Source organism: Sapajus apella, unplaced genomic scaffold (assembly GCF_009761245.1).
Source record: "Sapajus apella isolate SASKATOON/1434 unplaced genomic scaffold, GSC_monkey_1.0 scaffold122, whole genome shotgun sequence".
Classification (NCBI taxonomy): domain Eukaryota; kingdom Metazoa; phylum Chordata; class Mammalia; order Primates; family Cebidae; genus Sapajus; species Sapajus apella.
The window spans coordinates 383,884-398,867 of record NW_022437062.1 but is presented as its reverse complement, the minus strand read 5'-3'; the positions used below and the strand labels follow the sequence as shown (position 1 = coordinate 398,867).

Sequence of the window (14,984 nt, the reverse complement as noted above, 5' to 3'; positions counted from 1 at the left end):
TCCCTGGTTCCTTACAGGAAGGCCGAGGCCGCTAGGAAGGGTTGGGCTGCCGGACTCCTCCAGCGACTCTCAGGCCCGGCGGGAGCAAAGGGGCGCGCACAGCCGCAGCCCAGCGGTCTTAGAGACAGGGCGCTCCGCTCCCGCCGCTGCGCCGAGCCCATTGGCTGGGCTCCTCCTCGCCCCGCCCAGCGACCGGCCCGCTCGGAGCCAAAGCATGCGCACGAGCCCGCTGCCGCCGCCGCCGCCGCCGAAGCCGCCGCCGAAGCCGCCGCCGCAGCCGCCGCCGTGGCTTCAGCACCAGCGCCGGGACAGCGGTGCCGCCTACGGGCATGGACGGTGACAGCAGCAGCAGCAGCAGCAGCGGCGGCGGCAGCGGCCCCGCTCCCGGCCCGTGTCCGGAAGGGGAGCAACGGCCCAAGGGGGAGGCCTTGGCCCCAGACGGCGGCTCCCCGGACAGGTAGGGCGGACCGCTCCGCAGACCCAGATCACAGACCCTCCCAGCACCCCCGCCCCAGGTATCCCCAGTAGCCGCCATATGTTGCCTCATTCATTCCCCAGACCCTCCGGGAGCCCCTTCCCGGGGTCGCCAAGCTCCAGGCCCCCCTCGCCACGCCCTCATCCTGCCGGGTCAGTTTCCTCGCTCCCTGACACCCCCTAGTGTCAGCCCCCATCGCCCTCCCTGCTTAGGGAACCTGCCCCACCCACGGCTCCTACCCCTCCTCTAAGGCTAGGACTCCCTGGCTCCTCCGGCCCCTCCTTCTAGGCCCTGCCCCTGCGTCTTCTCCGGAAGCCTTAAGTCCGCAGTAACCTCAGTCAGGGTTTCAGCGTGTCAGTGTGCATGAGGGTGTTTGTGAATCATGGACAGGAGAATCGCCGAGGCGGGTGTCCTGGGGAAGGCAGACATTCGGCAGGCACGTCAGGGACTGTCTTTGTCACCGTCAGTCTCTTGCCTGCCCTGCATGGCCCCCAGCTGTGCACGTGTGGGTTCCAGTCCCTGCATGTGGCAGCCACACTCGCTGGAGCCGCTAAGATGGGAAGGCTCTGGTGCTCAGGCCGCTGGCCTGTACCACCCCGGAAGAGCCCCGGGCTGGTGGGACAGGAGGGACACCTTCCTGCTGAGGGCCCAGATCTCAGTACCTCTCCTCTCCCTTCCTCCACCATATGTGTGAGGGAAGAGCCCAGCTAGGTAGCAATATGGCGCAATTTCTGTGCCCTGCCTGACTCTGCCGCCCCCAGAATCCCTCCTCTGACATGACACTGCCTCTTTCCTGCCTGGACTGAAATAAAAGGCATTCTTTGGTAGCAATAGCAGAGGTGGACACATCGTCTCCAGGCTACCCCAGTTAAAATGTACATTCTGTACCCCAGAGGGAGAGAAAGCCCCACAAATAGAGAGAAATGTTTTCTTCCCTTTATTGTGAACACATTAGCCTGGATAGATTTAGCCATGCTTCAGTCTGAAAGTCACAAAGCCTTCAACAGGGTGAGACACAGGATGAGTGTATTCACCAGACCAGGGACCTGCCTGGGACTATGGCCTGATCAGAGACCAAGGATGGAGCAGTGACAGGGCAGAGTGGGAGCCTGGGACCAGAAGCATCCCTAGAAGGGGCAGGAGAGTTATTTGCTCTCTCAGATATCTTGCCAAGGATCAGCCGTGTCCAGTTTCATCTCCCCTGGGCATAGGATCCACTTGCTGTCTTCCAGAAATGCCCTGGGAACTCTGGCCCCTCGCTGCGCTTCTCCAGAGACCATGGACCCTAACTAGGCATAGGGACTTGCTTATGTGATTCAAGAAACACAAAAATGCTCCTGCTGAGCTGAGTAGCACTCTAGGGATAGATACACAGTGAATAACTCACACACACATGCAGGTGTGTGCACACCCTTACCAACACACTGGCTAGAGAGGAATTTGAAAGAGGCCACACTTTGTGTTTTTAAAATTACCTTTTTATTTTCCTAGTGGTATGAGCTGCTCCCCCATCTGTCTTGGCCACTCTGTGGGATCACATTGATGTTCATATGGCTGTGTGTCTGTGGGCTTGAGGGCATGGTTAGTACAATATAAATTTGCCCCTTATGGGGCTTCCAGGTTAGGCCTCTGTGTCTGGGATCTTGTCAGCCAGGCTCTGATTGCAGGGATGTTGGCCTCTTGAGTGAGGCCTGCATCCCCACTTTCCATCCCACTGCCTGCCCTACTCACTTGGCTTATGGGCCTGCAGGCCCAGGCAGACAGCCCAGGAAGCTAGTCATACGAGTGAGGGCCATGGAACTGAGGGAGTGAGAATAAAAAACTCCTGTGTAGGCCTGGGATGTTTAATTCCTATTACTACTGAGCCTCCTGAGAGCAGAGGGCAGCAGGAGCTGACAGGAGAAAGCTTTTATTCTGAGAAGAGTGGAGGTTGGCTTTTCTCATTGGGAGATTTGAGGAAAAGGCCTGGCTCTACAGCAGTCAGAATATGGAAGGTTTCAATTTCTGCCACATTGATAATCATTGGCACAGTCAGGTAGGGTGGGACTGGGGGCAGCTGATCCTAGGTCGCTGAAAAGGAATAGCAGGGGTTAAAGGGAAGGAGCTAGGGCCAGGGAGACTCCAGCAGAAGCAAACCAGTGGTGGAGGTTAAGATCCCCCTTGAAGAAAAGCCAGCTAAGGACAAGAGAGGTTATCTTCAGAGGTTTGGCAAACTGGGTAAGCAGGAGTGCACCCATTCTTCTCCAGTATCCTCTGGAATGCTGGTTTCCCCTAGTGCAAAAGAAACTGACACTCCAAGTGGTGCCCTGGCTCCTAAAACAAGCCCAGTGCTTAGTTATCTAAGGCCATGGGCAGCTGGAATAGGCCCCCCACCTCCACCTGGGCTGCCCCACTTTCCTGACCCCTAGAAGGCAAGCCCCGCTCTGAAGAGGGAGACCAAGGCTAATGGATCATCTTCATGCCTCCAGGACCCAACTCAGAGCAAGCACAATGCTAAGCACAGGATGGGTGTGCAAGAAAAACCTACAGAATTAAACATCTTTAAAAAGTCAGTGTCCACACTTACACACACAGCCTAGACCATTTATCCAGCTTCTCTCTGGCCCACAGGGATTGGCCTACAGGGTCTTTTATCTGCCAGGACACTGGTTGCTTATGTCATTAACTTTATAGAGTCATTTGAGGTCTTGCTTTAGAACAACTTTGGTCAAATTCCTATTTTCCTAAATGTTGAGTTTGTAAAAAATAAGTGATTAAAATCATGAGATCAACTTTTGATGCAGCTTTTTGATAACCAAAAGGAAAGTATTTGTACATGTAGTGAGGTTCTCAAGGTGTGAGAAGTTCTAAAACGGAGATATATTATCTGAGGTGCCAAAAGAGGACAAATTGTAAATACAAACACACTTCTAAAAGTATATGCTCCCTGCCGCACTGACCATGGGAAGAGGCAGGAAAGTAAATGTGTCTTCCATATGACAGACACCATATTCTGTGCCAGTCACCTCACATATGTTATATCAGCTAATCCCCACACCAAACCCAAGAGGTGGTCATTATCTAATATCTTTAACAGACAAGGATGCCAATGCTCCAAGAAGTGTGTGTCTTTCCCAAGGCCCCAGAGTCAAAGGGTGATGAAGTCAGGAACCCACCTCCACTGCTCCCCCATTTCACCCTCAGCATAAGGGTCATTCTCTCCTGGACTGCCAGGCCAGCCTGCCATCCTTCTGAGAAAAAGAGAAAGAGCATGTTTATCCTTCCCAGTTCCTCTCCTCGGTCTCTGGGCAGAACTCAGCCTCTGTGGGCAATGCCTATCTGCCACTGAGGCCGGGACTGCAGCTCACAGCCCCTTCAGCAGTGCAGCAACCAAGACTGGAAGCCAGGGTTGGCTCCGCATAGATCTGGCTCTCCTTGGAAGCTATGCAAACTCGCGAGTGGGCTGGGTGAGCCAGGTGGAGGCAGGGGAGAAAGAGACAGAGCTCTGTGAGGCTGACCAGCCCAGAACCCCTCTGGGAACCCTCATGGCCCTGGGCACTCTGTTCTGTGGCCATCTTTTCCTAATCTGGGTCTGCAATCCTGCCGCTGGGGTTGATATTCCACCTCCCCCATACCCAAGGAGTGGAGCTGGGTGCAGGCATACAGCATTGCCCTGAGGAGTAATTTTGGGAGAAGAATCTATTGCTGACTCTTTTCTGGCAAGTTCCTTGGGGTAAGGAGGGTGTCCCACTTCCCTCTCCCAACTGTGCACATCCTTACAAAGTAAAACTGCTCTTTGCATGGCCCGTGACAGGGTAGGTGGAAGGGTAGCAGTTGCTTCCACAAACTTTCCCTGACTACCCTAACCCCTGTCAAAGTGGGACCCTCTCTGGGCTCCCTCAGCCCTCTGTGACTTCCCCACTTGCAGCATTCAACATGTTGGACTATTCCTATTTCCCAACTACTGTGAGTGCCTAAAGGGCAAGGACCAGGTCTTATTCATCCTAGCAGCACTATTAGCAGCCAGCCTAACACTCATTCAACAAACATTTCCAGGATGCTTTCTGTGTGCAAGGCACTATTCAAGGCCGTGGCTATATGGAGATGAACAAATGCAACAGGTCCCTGTTCTCCCAGCATTCACATTCCACATGAAAGACAGGCAATAAACATGACAACTCTATAATAGAATATTAAATTGCAATAAATGCTATGAAAAAAATATAAAGCAAGGTGGGGGATTGAGAGCTGGTGGGCGACTATGTTAGAAGGAGTAGTCAGGGAAGGTGTCTCTGAGGAAGTACTAGTTGAAACAAGGCTCTAAGATGGGAATAGGAGTGCAGCAGGTGCTCAGTAATCTGTCTGGCAAGAGAAAGAGCAAACAACTGCAGCAGGAAGAGCACAGGACTGCAAGTCGGAGGAACTGGGTTCAAGCACCAGCTCTTCATCTGTCAGTGAACCTGTTTTCAAGTCTATCAGTCGAAGAAAATACCTCCTTTGTGAGGTTTCTGTAAGGAGTGAGTAAGATCATATACGTGAAAGCACATTCAGTGTCTAGCACAGGGCCCGGCATGTAGCAGGCTGCCAACTGCTTTCTGAGGGTGTGGAAAATGAGTGAAAAAGAGAATGGTCTCCAAGAGGTAGGCTGAGGGCACAGATTCAAGCCCCTGGCCTCCCTACCTCTTCTCCCCCAGGACTACTGATACATCAACCGAGTCCCTGTCCCCTTGTCTTGTCTTACTGAATAATGCTGGGGCATGGGGTAGTTCACTACCTTCCCCCAACCCAATCTTCCCTGCCTCCTCTCTTCCTAGCACCCAGACCAAGGCTGTGGCCCCTGAGGCAAGTCCAGAGAGAAGCTGCTCCCTCCACAGCTGCCCCCAGGAGGACCCTTCCAGCTCTTCGGGACCCCCACCAACAACTTCCACCCTCCAGCCTGTGCGTCCATCCAGCCCCTCGGCCCCTGCCCACTTCCCCTATCCCCAGGCACTGCAGGAATATCCGGGGGGCAGTTCCCTGCCAGGACTTGGGGATCGGGCAGCTCTCTGCTCCCATGGCTCCAGCCTCAGCCCTTCCCCAGCCCCCTCACAGCGTGATGGGGTCTGGAAGCCACCCGCTGTGCAGCACCACGTGGTCAGCGTCAGGTAAGGAGGGGCCCAGCAGCCTGCCAGCTGCCACTGGAAAATGGGACAGGACTTAAGAGTGGGGCAGACCCCCAGGGCTTTGGACTCCTTTGTTAGGAGGCAACCCGGATGCAATAGGAAGTAAGGGTTGGAACTTGGGAGTGTCAAAGTCCTAAAAGGGTTAATATCATCGTTTATCCCTCACCCGCCCACTCCCACCCCACCTCCACCCCCAACACACACCCTGCAAGAGGACTCTGGCAAGCAAGCAGCTTCTCTTCTCTTCCACAGGCAGGAACGAGCCTTCCAGATGCCAAAGAGGTAGGCCTGGGCCTTCCCTGGACCTCTAGGGGTGACCAAGCTGGTGCCCAGTGTAACCCTGTTCCACGTGCTCTCTGCTCTACCACCCCTTCTTGGTGGAGCCTGAGCTCAGCACTCACTGCCACCACATCCAACTCACGTGGGCTCCTCCCTCTTTCCCAGCTATTCCCAGCTGATTGCTGAGTGGCCAGTGGCTGTGCTGCTGCTATGTCTGGCTGTCATCTTCCTCTGCACCCTGGCTGGACTGTTGGGGGCGCGGCTGCCTGACTTCTCCAAGCCTTTACTGGTGAGGAGCCAAGGGGTGGGACAGGGTCCCCAGGCCTGGCCACCTCAGCCCAGCCTGGGGCAGAAAGTTGGAGGTAGGGTAGCCATGTTGGACTGGGGATAGGATAGCCATGGTAGGCTCTTGACCTCCAGAGAGTTGGGGAGATGGTATAAAGTTCAGACTCACATCCACAATTCAGGCAGGTGGGCTGCCCTCACTGCTCTGAGGAGTCAAAGGGGCAGAGCTGAGAAGCACCCAGAGAACTCCTCCCTTGCCCACCTGCTCTTCTCCACCCTCCTCCCTACAGGGCTTTGAGCCACGGGACACGGACATTGGGAACAAGTTGGTGGTCTGGAGAGCACTGCAAGCCCTCACAGGCCCCAGAAAACTGCTTTTCCTTTCCCCAGACCTTGAGCTGAACAGGTAACAGGCTCTCATTCTTCCACTGTGGGTGGGAAAGGAAAGAATGAGACCACCAGAAAGGAGACATTGGGTGACCCACTCCAAGGCAGGTCAGAGGGGCTTGCCAGGGCTCCCTGGGGAATGGTCTCTGGCCTCCTCTGAGTCTTCCAACCCTAATGGTGCCTGGCATAGATATTCTCTCCACTTCAGCTCAAGCTCCCACAACACTCTGAGATCTGCACCCAGGGGCAGTGCCCAGGAGAGCATTGTCCGGCCTCGGAGGATGGTGGAGCCCCTGGAGGACAGAAGGCAAGAGAACTTCTTCTGTGGCCCCCCTGGTAAGTGGCACCCTGGCCAGTTCCTGGTTTTAATAGTGGTCCCCACCCCACCTAGTAGGATGGGCAGGCCCAGAACAAATCTAGGCAGAAACAAAGGGAAGGTGGCCAGCTGGCCATAGTCAAGCCAAGGAATCCGGGTTACAGCTAGGAGGATGAGGGAGAGTTCTCAGATGCTCCAACCAGGCAGGGTTAAGTTGGGTTGGGGTGAGGCACAGGGACAGGATCAGGCAGCCCATGTACAGGCTTGAGATGCCTGAGAATCTGAACCTTATATGGCGTGGATAAGCATCTTCCCTTTGGAAGATCCAAGTACTGAGCTCTGGGTGATGGGGGTATGTTGCAGAGAAGAGCTACGCAAAGCTGGTGTTCATGTCCACCTCCTCGGGCAGCCTATGGAACCTGCATGCCATCCATTCCATGTGTCGCATGGAACAGGACCAGGTGAGCCAGCTGGGGAGCTGCCAGGGGTTTGGGGGGAAGTAAGGACACGAGGGAACTGATCCCAGAGAAATACAGCTGAGCCAGGACTGCCAGGGGGTAGACTGGGGAAGAGCATTCCCTACTTAGAAAATTATTCCAACCCTGCTGAGAGGCTCCAGGTTGGGGTGGGAAAAGAAGAATCGGCTGTTTTTAGAAGAGCCAAGATAGAAGTGCTGGAAGCAAGCCCATGCAGAGCCTGGGGGTTTCCAAAAGGTCCTGAAAGGGGCCTCCAGAGCTGGTGAGGAGGCCCTGGCCCAGGGGCTTCAAGGCCCCTGCCCCCATCAACCCCAGCAGTGCCAATCCAATTATGCTAACTGGAGAATCATACACAATAACATCTGAAGAAAGGTTTGCTGCTAAAAACGGTGTGAAAACCACACAGTAGCCCAACCCCCCCACTTCACATGAGGATATCCTAAGTACCAAAAGACTAGTTAAGAACATGTGTTCTAGAGTCAGATGCCTGAATTCAAGGCCAGCTCTAAGGCTGTCTTGCTGTGTGACTTCAGGCATGTTTCTTAACCTTTCAGTGCCTCAGGCTCATAAGCGTTAAATGGAGATAATAAAGGTTTCCTCACAGGAATGTGGTGAGGACAGATAATGAGATAGAATTTGAAAAATTACAGCATAATGACTGGCAATAGTCATCTCTCAATAAGTGTTACCGTGTTGTCACCATGATCTCAGGCCTAAGGTCACACAGCCAGTTAGTGGCAGAGCAAGGGCCCCTGACTCCCACGCCAGTGCTCTCTATACTACATCAGCTGTCGTGATGTCAACAGGAGGAAAGGAGAAAAAAGGAGGCATGAGATTTAAAAAAGAAATAGCGTGGCCCTGAGAGGCTTTAAGCAGTGCAGTGGACAGAAGCAGGAGGCTGGGATTTGCCAGTGACCCTGAACCTGGAATGTTTTAGTCTCCACTTTTACTTTTCCCATTATTTGCTTCAGCCCCTTGGACCCTTGGCCCTGTCTATCTGTGGCTGCTGCCTCCACTTTTACTCCTAGCTTAGGCCATGAGGAGTTGGGGTGTGTGACCTACAGGGGCTCTTAGAGCAGGCTGAAGCCTCTGACAGCATCCCTGAGGCTCTTCTTTGATAAAGTCAAGATGTAGCTGCTGGCACCTGGGCCAGGAGCCAGAGGCAGCTGGGAAACAAGGCGGTTTCACTAGGCTGTCAAGATCCCTCTCTGTGCCTGCCCTGCAGTGTGAAAGGAGGTGAGAGAGCCTCATACGGGACTGGGAAAACCTGGGCCCTTGGACTGCCCCTGAGCTCTCTCCTCCTATGTGTGCCCTACAGATCCGCTCACATACCAGCTTTGGGGCTCTGTGCCAGCGGACAGCAGCCAACCAGTGCTGTCCCAGCTGGTCCTTGGGCAACTATCTGGCTGTGCTCTCCAACCGCTCCTCCTGCCTGGACACTACCCAAGCTGACGCAGCCCGAACACTGGCCCTGCTTCGGACCTGTGCCCTCTACTACCACAGTGGTGCCCTGGTACCGTCTTGTTTGGGACCCGGGCAGAACAAGTCCCCACGCTGTGCCCAGGTTCCCACCAAGTGCTCCCAGAGTAGTGCCATCTACCAGCTCCTGCACTTTCTGCTTGACAGGGACTTTCTGAGTCCCCAGACCACTGACTACCAGGTGCCCTCCCTCAAGTACAGCCTGCTCTTCCTGCCCACCCCAAAGGGTGCTTCCCTGATGGACATCTACCTGGACCGGCTGGCCACCCCCTGGGGGCTCGCTGACAACTACACCTCCGTAACCGGCATGGACCTGGGCCTCAAGCAGGAGCTGCTGAGGCACTTCCTGGTCCAGGACACGGTGTACCCCTTGCTGGCTCTGGCTGCCATCTTCTTTGGCATCGCCCTGTACCTCCGCTCACTCTTCCTCACGCTCATGGTGCTGCTGGGGGTGCTGGGCTCACTGCTGGTGGCCTTCTTCCTTTACCAGGTGGCCTTCCGCATGGCCTACTTCCCCTTCGTCAATCTGGCAGCCCTCCTCCTGCTCAGCAGCGTCTCCGCCAACCACACACTCATCTTCTTCGACCTGTGGCGCCTCAGCAAAAGCCAGCTGCCGTCCGGGGGGCTGGCGCAGCGCGTGGCCCGCACCATGCATCACTTCGGCTACCTGCTGCTGGTCTCTGGCCTCACCACGAGCGCGGCGTTCTACGCCAGCTACCTGAGCCGCCTGCCGGCCGTGCGCTGCCTCGCCCTCTTCATGGGCACGGCTGTGCTGGTGCACCTGGCCCTCACGCTGCTCTGGCTGCCCGCCTCCGCCGTGCTCCACGAGCGCTACCTGGCTCGCGGCTGTGCGCGCCGGGCGCGGGGCAGGTGGGAGGGCAGCGCGCCCCGGCGGATGCTCCTGGCGCTGCACCGGCGGTTCCGCGGTGTGCGGAGAGCGGCGACCGGCACCTCGCGCCTGCTCTTCCAGCGCCTGCTGCCTTGCGGCGTCATCAAGTTCCGCTACATCTGGATCTGCTGGTTCGCGGCGCTGGCGGCAGGGGGCGCCTACATCGCAGGCGTCAGCCCCCGTCTGCGGCTGCCCACGCTGCCGCCGCCCGGCGGCCAGGTCTTCCGGCCCAGCCACCCCTTCGAGCGCTTCGACGCGGAGTACCGCCAGCTATTCCTGTTCGAGCAGCTGCCGCAGAGCGAGGGTGGCCACTTGCCCGTAGTTTTGGTGTGGGGCGTCCTGCCCGTGGACACCGGCGACCCTCTGGACCCTCGTAGCAACAGCAGCCTGGTGAGGGACCCTGCCTTCTCGGCCAGCGGCCCCGAGGCCCAGCGCTGGTTGCTGGCACTCTGCCACCGGGCCAGGAATCAGAGCTTCTTCGACACCCTTCAGGAAGGCTGGCCCACGCTGTGTTTCGTGGAGACCCTCCAGCGCTGGATGGAGAGCCCCAGCTGTGCCCGCTTGGGGCCTGACCTCTGCTGCGGCCACTCAGACTTCCCCTGGTCCCCCCAGTTTTTCCTGCACTGCCTGAAGATGATGGCTCTGGAGCAAGGCCCCGATGGCACCCACGACCTGGGACTTCGCTTTGATGCCCATGGCAGCCTGGCCGCCCTGGTCCTGCAATTCCAGACCAACTTCCGTAATAGCCCGGACTACAACGAGACCGAACTCTTCTACAATGAGGTCAGCCACTGGCTAGCAGCGGAGCTGAGCATGGCACCTCCAGGTCTCCGCCGCGGTTGGTTCACCAGCCGTCTAGAGCTGTACAGCCTGCAGCACAGCCTGAGCACTGAGCCTGCTGTGGTGCTGGGCCTGGCTTTGGCGCTGGCCTTTGCCACACTGCTGCTGGGCACCTGGAATGTTCCACTCAGCCTATTCTCCGTGGCAGCTGTGGCAGGCACCGTGCTCCTCACTGTAGGACTCCTGGTTCTACTCGAGTGGCAGCTCAACACTGCCGAGGCCCTTTTTCTCTCTGCCTCAGTGGGTCTCTCGGTGGACTTCACGGTCAACTACTGCATCTCCTATCATCTGTGCCCACACCCTGACCGCCTGAGCCGCGTGGCCTTCTCTCTGCGCCAGACCAGCTGTGCCACAGCAGTGGGGGCTGCAGCCCTTTTTGCGGCAGGTGTGCTCATGCTGCCCGCCACGGTGCTGGTCTATCGCAAGCTGGGCATCATCCTCATGATGGTCAAATGCGTGAGTTGTGGCTTTGCCAGCTTCTTCTTCCAATCTCTCTGCTGTTTCTTCGGGCCAGAAAAGAACTGTGGGCAGATCCTCTGGCCCTGTGCCCACCTGCCATGGGATGCTGGCACTGGAGACCCTGGTGGGGAGAAGGCAGGTCGTCCACGACCAGGGTCAGTGGGAGGGATGCCCGGGTCCTGCTCAGACCATTATGAGCTACAGCCCTTGGCACGGCGTCGGAGCCCTAGCTTTGACACCAGCACAGCCACCAGCAAGCTGTCCCACCGGCCCTCAGTACTCTCTGAAGATCTGCAGCTCCATGATGGCCCCTGTTGCTCCCGGCCCCCACCAGCCCCTGCCTCCCCAAGGGAGCTGCTGCTGGACCACCAGGCAGTCTTCAGCCAGTGCCCTGCCCTGCAAACCTCCTCCCCCTATAAGCAGGCTGGCCCCAGCCCCAAAACCCGGGCCAGGCAGGACTCCCAAGAGGAGGAAGCTGAGCCCCTGCCGGCCTCGCCAGAAGCCCCAGCCCATTCCCCCAAGGCCAAGGCTGCAGAACCTCCTGATGGCTTCTGTTCCTCAGCAAGCACCCTGGAGGGGCTCAGCGTCTCTGATGAGACCTGCCTAAGCACCTCTGAGCCCAGTGCCCGTGTACCAGATTCTGTGGGTGTGTCCCCAGATGATCTGGATGACACTGAGCAGCCAGTCCTTGAGCTGGGCCAGCTGAATGGGAAGCGGGACACCCTGTGGCTGGCACTGAGGGAGACAGTGTATGACCCATCGTTGCCTGCCTCCCACCAGAGCAGCTTGTCCTGGAAGGGCCGAGTGGGGCCAGGGGATGGCAGCCCTGTGGTACTGCCCAATAGCCAGCCAGACCTGCCAGATGTTTGGTTGCGCAGGCCCAGCACCCACACGTCAGGCTACAGCAGCTGAGGGGGACCTGGGGAGGCCGGACAGGGCATAGAACCCTGTCAGGGATGACACGGCAGGGGCAGCACCTGGCTGAAGCCAAAAGGTATTTCTCCAGATCCACAGGGAGAGGTCTCACCCTCCAACTGTGGATGTTAAACCCTGCCAGATGTCCCAGCCTTCATCTGTCTGCTCCTACTCCACATCTGGAGGATTCCAGTGAGAGGGGTTTTGGAGGGGACCTGCTTGTGACCTGGTGAGGGCTTGTCTGTTCCCATAGCACCATCTAAGACCCCTCCTCTAGAAGTGAGGAAGGCCAGATGTCTAGCTTCTGGTATCAGAGGAGGGTGACCTGGCCCCCATCCCAACTTCCAAGAACTTCAGTGAGACTAAGGGACCCTATCCTCGGGATCTTGTCAGGTTCCTCCTCACTGACCAGAAGAGCCTGCAGGAATCTCTGCAGCCTCCTGGGTCTCACCCCTTTCATGGGCTCTTCATAAGGACACTTCCCTCTCTTTGGGGAGCTTCTCTGGGCAGAATTGGGCTTGGGACCTCTCTCCCAAACTGCCCTGCTCTCCTCACACTCACTGGTTTGACCAGAAATTCTCCAAATCCAGCCATAGGTGGCTGCTGGGAGTGCAGCAGGAGAAGGAGGATGGTCAGCCTCGGAGCATCTCTAAATTACAGGACAGTCCCTCTTTGGAAGCAGGCTCCTGTGCTCTTCTGTGTTAATAAACAGTAAGAATCCTCTACATCCCTGTACATTTTAGTCTCGTTGGAATCTATCTCACTACTTCTTTACAGGGCATCCTGAGGTTGGTTAGGTTCTTTTGCCCCCAATTGATAGGTAAAGACACTGAGACTAAGCAAGATGAACTGACCCCAGAGTCACTTAGCCACTAAATGGCAGAGAGGTTTCATTCCACCACTACAGCCTCCAGTCTCCCCTTGGCTACCTGCTTTGGGGACATTGGCATATGGCTGTCTTGATCTTTTACCTCTAGCACCCTCCTCCAACCTGCTTTCTCTGGTGTCTCCAAGTGAACCCAGCCACCCTCTTTGGGCCTCCACTTCCTGAGAGCTGTATTCCAAACAAACCCAGGAGTTCCTCTCCATCTCACCTGTGCTTCCCTCTGGAATCTGGCTGAGATGCCTGCTGCCCCTGGGGCATCCTGGCTGACCTGATCAGGGGCATGCCTCTTCTACGGCCACAGTGTATGGAGAGGCCCCACCAGAAGTGGTACTGAGGACAGAAGAGGCGAGGCCGAATCCAATCAAGGCAAGAACTCATACCTTCCCTTTGAGGAGTCTGAAGCTGCTTCCCAGGTCAGGATCCCCAGCTTTTTAAGGACAAGTCTGTGGAGTGGTAAGCAGACCAAAAGCTAACTCCTCCTCCCCAAAGCAGAGTCTGGTGGGGAAGTTTTATCCCATGTGAGAGCTCATGACACCAGGTGGCATCAACACGTTTATTGAACACCTACTTTCCATGTGGTATTACCGGAGACAGAGGTGTGGAAGAAAAACTGAACACCACCCTCAAAGAGCTCACCTTCTAGCTGGGGAGACAGCTTACATACACACGCAGGAATCAGATGGTTCACCGACAGCGCCATATGCCTGGCATCATCATTGTTGAAGCTCAAGTACCCAGGACTGGGTAACAAGAAAGGCTTTCTGGAGGAAGAAAAACTTGAGCTGGGCTTCAGAAGACCAAGCATCTCAGACTGGAAGGGGCCTTGGCGATCATTTATTGCAGCAGTTTTCAAACTTTGTGGCCTCAGGACTCTTTCTTCAAAGAACCTCTGTGTGGAAAAACAGTATATAAAACAGGTAAAAAGCAATTACTTTGGTGGGCGCTGGGTGTTGGGGGTGGAGTCAGCTCAGCCTGTCTTTCCACTGCAGCCTCTCCGGGGACCTGGGGAACCCCTCAGGCTCCTGGCAGCTTCACAGAATGTGATATGGAAACTACTGATCCAGGCTATTTTACAGAGGAGTATCAGAAAAGGGAAGGGATTTTTCCAGGGCCAAATAGTCTGTGGCAGAGCTGGAGGCAAATGAGATATTTTTGTTTTATTTAATTCTATTATTATTGAAACCTACTTCCTACTCCAAGTAGCCCACTAGAAGTGGAGCAGAAACCTAAACAAGACATGGGAGTTGCGGAAGAGACAGAAGACAGCAGGCAGGTATGGCAGGATACCTTGGCTCCTTTGCAGGATAAGTAAATCAAGATGATTAACTCCTGACACCAGAAAGGGGAGGCTGGAACCTAATTTGAACCTGTCCCCTGGGGGTCTGCTGGGACCTCTCTCTTCATGTGCAGGTAGCATTCGGCCTCTCTGGCCTAGAGCTGTTCATCAGCCCTGGATTCTCTGATAATAGTGTCCCTCTTATCACACAGCTAGGCTGAGAGCCCTGGTATCCTTCGGGACAATGAGCCACAGGGAGATCAAGGGAACTCTTCCTCCCGAGCATGAGCAGAAGACACTTTGCCAGAACACAACCACTGAAATGTTAGAATGCAGAGGGGTGGATGGGTGGGCATGAGGGATTTGGGCACAACTGAGGGCCCTACTTGGGGATTTCTGGATCACATGCTTGCAGGCTTGTGACCACACAACACTGCAGGATAGCGAATGAGCCATAGAAGCTGATGCATTGATTAGATTTGTTCTTTATGTTGCCAGGCCCAGAAGAACACAGCAGTAATCTAAAACATTACATCATACCTAGAATGGCCCAAACCAACAGCAGGCAATCCACATCAGTGGGAAATCTAGCCTGCCTCTCTAGCTCTGACTCGGGAATGTGGAACTTAAAGCACTTTCAATTTCCTTTGAGTTGCAGCAGATCTTTCACTTTATTATCATTAGGGGCCCTTACAATGAGTGTATGGCCCTGGAGACATGGCTCAAGAGCACACTGTGAGGCATGCAAAAATGAGTCAAAGCACTCATGTTTGCCCTGCAAAATTCAAGAAATGATTTCTCTCCACTGAGACGCTTTAGTAGAACTACATTAACACTCATTTGGGACTTGAGGTCATTTCCCCTATTTGTGCCAGTGATCC

The 14,984-nt window shown here is 55.6% G+C and overlaps 1 protein-coding gene across 3 annotated transcripts; it reads left to right on the top strand.

Annotated features, from left to right (window-relative positions):
• Positions 1–243: 243 nt before the first annotated feature.
• On the top strand, positions 244–14,136 carry DISP2 (dispatched RND transporter family member 2). 3 transcript variants are annotated; one of them, XM_032261151.1, is made up of 8 exons: positions 244–457; positions 5,269–5,598; positions 5,869–5,898; positions 6,061–6,184; positions 6,471–6,586; positions 6,812–6,903; positions 7,247–7,344; positions 8,678–14,136. In XM_032261151.1, the coding sequence occupies exons 1-8, from the start codon at positions 330–332 to the stop codon at positions 11,936–11,938; spliced, it is 4,179 nt and encodes a 1,392-aa protein (XP_032117042.1). In that variant the 5' UTR covers positions 244–329; the 3' UTR covers positions 11,939–14,136. The 3 variants fall into 3 exon arrangements, with proteins under 3 accessions (XP_032117042.1, XP_032117041.1, XP_032117040.1); XM_032261150.1 differs by having other exon boundaries at positions 6,776–6,903; XM_032261149.1 differs by having other exon boundaries at positions 6,758–6,903.
• Positions 14,137–14,984: the final 848 nt, after the last annotated feature.